Source organism: Scardinius erythrophthalmus, assembly GCF_964197995.2.
Source record: "Scardinius erythrophthalmus genome assembly, chromosome: 1".
Taxonomy (NCBI): Eukaryota; Metazoa; Chordata; class Actinopteri; order Cypriniformes; family Leuciscidae; genus Scardinius; species Scardinius erythrophthalmus.
In genome coordinates this window covers 2960716-2966712 of record NC_138221.1, presented here as the reverse complement: position 1 = coordinate 2966712, position 5997 = coordinate 2960716, and the positions used below count along the sequence as shown (strand labels likewise).

At 41.2% G+C, this 5997-nt stretch overlaps 1 protein-coding gene across 1 annotated transcript; it reads left to right on the top strand.

The window, feature by feature from the left end:
• Window positions 1-2826: 2826 nt before the first annotated feature.
• Window positions 2827-5527, top strand: LOC308701120 (uncharacterized protein). The gene is made up of 6 exons (XM_081383218.1): window positions 2827-2888; window positions 3271-3582; window positions 3680-4051; window positions 4631-4690; window positions 4836-4916; window positions 5028-5527. Exons 1-6 carry the CDS (start codon window positions 2828-2830, stop codon window positions 5081-5083), a joined length of 942 nt encoding a protein of 313 aa, XP_081239344.1. The 5' UTR covers window position 2827; the 3' UTR covers window positions 5084-5527.
• Window positions 5528-5997: the final 470 nt, after the last annotated feature.

Below are 5997 nucleotides of genomic sequence, written 5' to 3'. Positions count from 1 at the left end.
AGGCACTGGAACTGGAACTGGCACCGGCACCACCGGCTCAGGCACTGGAACTGGCACCACCGGCTCAGGCACTGGAACTGGCACCAACGGCTCAGGCACTGGAACTGGCACCAACGGCTCAGGCACTGGAACTGGCACCAACGGCTCAGGCACTGGAACTGGAACTGGCACCACCGACTCAGGCACTGGAACTGGCACCACCGGCTCAGGCACTGGAACTGGCACCAACGGCTCAGGCACTGGAACTGGAACCACCGGATTCGGGACCACCGGACTCGGGACCACCGGAACAATTACGGAGGGAACCTTTCTCCTCCTCCTGTGTTTCGGGACCACCGGAACTGGGACCACCGGACTCGGGACCACCGGAACTGGGACCACCGGAATAGTCACAGAGGAGGTCTTCCTTCTCCTCCTCCGTTTCCGGACCACCGGACCACCTCCTCCGATCTGATCACCTTCTGACATGGTGCTCTCCTCCTCCAAAGTCCTTTGAGCACATCTGGAGAAATACTCAAATAGGGAAATGGAATTTCCCTTATCCTCCTCTGAAGAAAAAATCTCGCTCCGCTGAATCCACATTATGGCTGGTTCGTTCTGTCACGGAACACTATACGAGAGACGAGGATTCAAGTGCAGAGGAGATTTAATAAACAACCACAGATGAAGTACAAAAACTCTGAACTCAGGTATCCAACAGACAGGAACATCAAGGACAGGTAACTCAGACATCCAACCAGCACAAGACTACAAACACAAGGAGACTAAATAGGGGAACAAGCAAAGGAGGGTAACGAACACAACAGGTGGGACAAATTAACCAAATAATCAGATAACAAGATGGAAGGGGCTAGACAATAGACAAGAACACACGGCAAACATAACCATGTGCAGCACAAGACAGGACAGGCATGTGACACTATGGTCCGTCAGCGTGGCATCGCTCGTCAAGTTCGTAGAGAGCTTATTCAGTCCATTTTAAATTCTGATTTTGGCCGCCTCTCAAATGTGTTGAACCAGATATATTGCCTATGAAGTTCAAGTAAATGCGCTAGAAATCCGCGCTCATTCAAGGATGTGCATTTATAGCATGGACGGAGAAAGCGCCGACACCTGCAGGATTTCATCTGACGGTACATAAGAATATTATAATCAATCTGTTCCGTGAGAGCAGAACGAACGAGCCTTTATATCTATAGACGTTTTTAAATCTGAAAACTCCAAAAAGCAATGAAATTGTCAGACATCCATTAGTGCATGTTCACAGAGGAAAACAACTGAAATACAGTGCTGGTTGTTCTCTCGAACGATACTCGACGACAACGACGGAATCCAAAGCCGTGGGCGAAGTAATGGGTGTATTAAACTGTATGAAATAATCCCGAAAAAAGCACAAGCACTGCAGAGGTGGCAAGTTCAGCAGCTAAAATTTGCTGAGGTGAAGTGAGTAGTGACGCGGACTATCTAACAGCAGACAAACGGCTAGCATTGACATCAGTGGGAATCCACCTGTCACTCAAAAGTAGACACACCCTTAATTATGCAGAACTTTAAATATTAATCAACTAAACGGATGAGTTATAAAAAAATTCACCCCCCTCACAGTTGTTATGAAGGGCAAAATTAGCTGTATAGACCAAAGCCACATACAGACACCAGGCTGTAAACATGTTTTCTTCTGCTGTAAAGTTGGTAATTTTAACATGGGGGAGATACAGATTTGACTCACTTCTGCAGCCAGCCTCAAGCGGCCAGTCAATGAATTGCAGTTTAACTCACTTCCGTGTTGATTTCATGAAAGAGACAGGGAGGTTGCCGCTTGGTTCCAACAGAGCAATGTAGGGGTCTGAGCTTTCTTTAACAAGCTTTTTATGGTTTGAACTGCTCGTTCAGCTTGTCCATTCATCCAACCAAGGCCAGAAAACAGGTCATCAAAGTTTTTCAAAGGGTCATCTTTGATCTTTACTTCATATATTCGTCTCACCATTCCTATTTTTTCACAGGTTGTGCGTCCGAGAAGTGCACTTGAAACTGAATATTATGCTTTTGTTTTCTGTAGATGAAGGTAAGTTGAACTTCTTGTGGCCAGAATATGTAATTAGGTGATTTTTGTAGTTTTCTTTGAGTTTCCAGTGACCTGAACACATTGTTGGGCATTATATTATATGCTGCTCCTGTGTCTAATTTAAATGTAACATTCTTGTTGTTTATTTTCAGGCTTTCAGTCCATTCTGTGTTTCAGTGGTGACTGTGTGCACATTTGTCCATAAGCTGGGCATTTTTTGTGTTCATGTTGGTAACCACATCTTGAACATTTCATGTTTGCTTTGTGGTGACTTTCCATTGCATGCTGTTTAATTCTCTGTTCACGTTTTTCCTCTTTTTTTCATTGTCCTACTCAAACCAATTAATTATTTTGAGCGTTAGGGTTTACAGTGTGAGGATTTTTTGTTCTGCATTATATTAGCATTGACCAGCAGGTGTCGCTGTGTGCATTTGAAACCTGGAGAAATCAACCACTTTTACACACATCAGGCTGGAAAGCTTTAAAGCTTCATGAAGCTTCATCTCACCATCACTACCTTCAGGTTCACTCAGCTCAACAGTTATACGCTATATTAGCAATAATGATTATTTTGAGAGACATGGATGAGCTTTGATTGGTGGTTCCCATCATGCACTGCAATATTAGGCTTTATGTTTATTTCACCAGTGATGGTCGGTTGGTCAGATGAGAGGAAGTTAATAACCACAGGAGGAGCTGCTGATGTTTAAAGGAGGAGCTGTAACTATATATAATGAAGAGCAAGACTGACAGAAACAGAAAATGGCTGATAAGTGTGATCTGTGTCTGCTGGGACTGATCATTCTCTCTTCACTTCTCACAGGTAAAGAAATCTGTATTTTCTCTAAAGACATTTAGTGGAATTAGTCTGGAAAGAGTTCATTTGAACATGCTCAGTTTATTCTTGCACACATTCACGTTGTGATCTCAGAGTTGTGTATTGATACACACAGATCATACTGTATTATTCCTGATACTGGACATAGTGTCACTCAAACATCTGATCATGAAGAATTATCTTCATATTAAGAGTGTGTCTGAACAGCTCTCTGATAAAGACTAATAGTTTATTCTGGAGAGTGTGTTGTTTGCTTTAAGTCAGGAAAAATACTATGATTTAAAACTTCTGCTTTTTATGCTGGTGTGTTTTATGTTTCATTTATTAATATATATCATAATGATCACTGAGATATACTGTGTTTCAGGAACCAGTGGAGTGACTAATGTGTTCATCAGTTCTGGTGAAAATGTCCGTCTGTCCTGTAATAAAGCTCTTTCTGACTGCAAATCAACTACATGGACCTACTATGACAGACGTTCAGGGTTAGTTAAACTGATTACTGGAGGGATAAAGAATAAAGACACAGAGAGACATGAGAGACTGAGTCTGGAGTCTGACTGCTCTCTGAACATCAAGAACGTCACAGGAGAAGATTATGGAAGATACAGATGCAGTCAATATGTGAATGGAGAACAACAAGGACCTGTTGCACGTGTTTATCTGCATGTTCTTCATGGTAAGTTTATGATTATGTGGTCAATTTAAAAAGGGCAGATTCTCCCTTTAAACTCAGATGATGATTGAAGAGTCTGTGATTTGTGTCTTGTGTTCAGTTTTAGTGTCTTCATCATCATCATCTTCATCATCATCTTCATCCTCATCTTCATCATCATCTTCATCCTCACAGGCTGAGATCAGTCCAGGCCGCTCTGTGACTCTCTCCTGTCGGTTGTATTCATATATTGGACTCTCATGTGATTATTGGGCCCGTTATGAGGGAGTTGAGCTGTTGTGGGTGAATCAGGCTGGTGTTGATCTGAAGACAGACTCCAGATATCAGATATCATCATCATCAGCTCAATATCACTGTAACATCACTCTGACTACAACACTCCTGAATGAAGATGACAACAGAGAGTGGAGATGTCAGCTTACTCACAGAAATCAACTGGAGACCTCAGTCAGATACACTGTCAAGTATTCAGGTGAGAAAACACTCTTTTCTGACAGATTTGTGAAAACTTCCACAGATTGGCTCTACTCTTTCTGATGGCTTCATACGTTTTGGAGTTGTAAAATATTAGTGGTCAAAGTCATAAACTGCATAACAATCCTTATAATTCCCAATATTGGCCTCCTACATGGGTCATACATGATATATTGCATAAATCAGATGAGTGTATTAAAGCCTAGTATGACCCATGTAGGAGGTCGGCTTTAGGAATTATAAGGCTTATGTCCTTCATTCAAGCTGAAGGTTTATTTGCAGAAGCTCAACTGTGTTTCACTCTCATATAAACCAGGAATAAATTATACAGTAACACAGTAATACAGTTATACAGTAATACAGTACAGTCTCTTCTCAACTACTGCCACTGTAGACTTCATAATGGCGATGGTCATTCTCGTCCTGACAGCTTGAGAGTGAAGTAAGAAGATAATAGATGACAGACTCGTGCACATATTCATCATTTCTGTGATGTGAAGCTCCAGTATTATGTGATGATGATGTTGTGTATATGTGGCATTATGTGTTGAACTGAACTAACAGACGTGATCCACAGATCCAGCTGATCCAGCATCAGAAACTGGAGTCAGTGTGAATGCTGGATCATTATACAGAGGTACGACACGTTCATTTATACTGACAGCTTTATAACATTAAACTATCAGTCAGTCTGTAAATGCTTCATCAATAACTGTTGATAGTTGAATACCCTTGACTTCAGTCATGTACAGTTTCTCTTCTTCCTCTCATGTTTCCTGCAGTGATTGTGATTATTGTTGAGATCGCAGTGTTTGCTGCTCCTACTGTGATTCTTCTTCAGATCATCTGTGCAAGAAGAGCTGGTGAGTTTTGAGCCGCACACAATCTGATGATTCACACTCATCTGATCTGGAACAATCTGCAATCATGATAAAAACACATACGAGAGGTCAGTCAATGCTTTTATTTTGCAGGGAGGAAGGACTCGAAGCACCCAGAGGAAATAGAGATGCCGACAATATTAGAATAAAATACTGATGAGTTTAGAGCCAATCTGCAGCAATATTTACAATAGCAGAAACTTACAGAGGATTGTTCATTGTTTTATTTTCTTCTTCTCAGAAAACAGAGAAAAAACTCTGAGCGCTTATAGTGACATAATCAAGTTTAGATTAAAATGTGTTTTTTTTTTTTTACATGTAAAAAGCCAGATTTATTTTAATTTATATGGATTTTATGGATATATTTGCCTACCGTGTTGAAAGTCATTCTCTTGCGCTTCATATGTAAACTGCTTTAAATATAATATTAATACAGTAATGGACAGACTCAGACTGTATAATCTCTCTCTGTTCTGTGTGATGGAGCTGATTTGAGGATTCTTGGATCTTGTCTGTTCATTCCTGTTTTTAGCATCTTTTTTCATTTTGAATGATTGCTATAATTTTCTTAATAAACCTCTGCAGTTGTGTTTAATATCCTTTCCTGAGATGTTTGTTCCCCTTCATGAGCTCGTAATGTATCGTAAGATAGAATAGTAAGTGTGAGTATTAATGGGTCGAGTGTTGATGAAATATATGTGTTTTCAGCCGTTTCTTGAAGATGGCTAAAGCCTCATCAGCTCAGGTTGAGTTTGGCAGGTCGTTCCTCAAGCAGGAACAGTCCAGGTGAAGGTCTGTGAAAGTGATTCTGTGTCTCTTTGAGATGATGCACCACAAGACACCGTTCACCTGCAGAACACAAGCTTCTGGAGACACATCGGTCTGGAGTAGTGAGTTTAGGTGTAGAGGAGCAGAGCCAGTGGTTGTTCTGTAGTCAAGTCATTGAGAGCATTACAATAAAAAAGGGAGACTAACAGCAGAAATACTCTCATGTGCAAACTATATCCTTCAGAGCTAATATCCATCGTTCAGAGCAGATGTGTGTTGAGCCAGTGCGGTTCAC

What these genes read in the sequence shown, in the direction of transcription:
- LOC308701120 (XM_081383218.1), top strand. Translation starts at nt 2,828, where the DNA reads ATGGCTGATAAGTGTGATCTGTGTCTGCTGGGACTGATCATTCTCTCT. An exon ending in ATACACTGTCAAGTATTCAG is followed by an intron (nt 4,052 to 4,630) that starts GTGAGAAAACAC and finishes CGTGATCCACAG; the next exon opens with ATCCAGCTGATCCAGCATCA. An exon ending in CATCTGTGCAAGAAGAGCTG is followed by an intron (nt 4,917 to 5,027) that starts GTGAGTTTTGAG and finishes TTTATTTTGCAG; the next exon opens with GGAGGAAGGACTCGAAGCAC.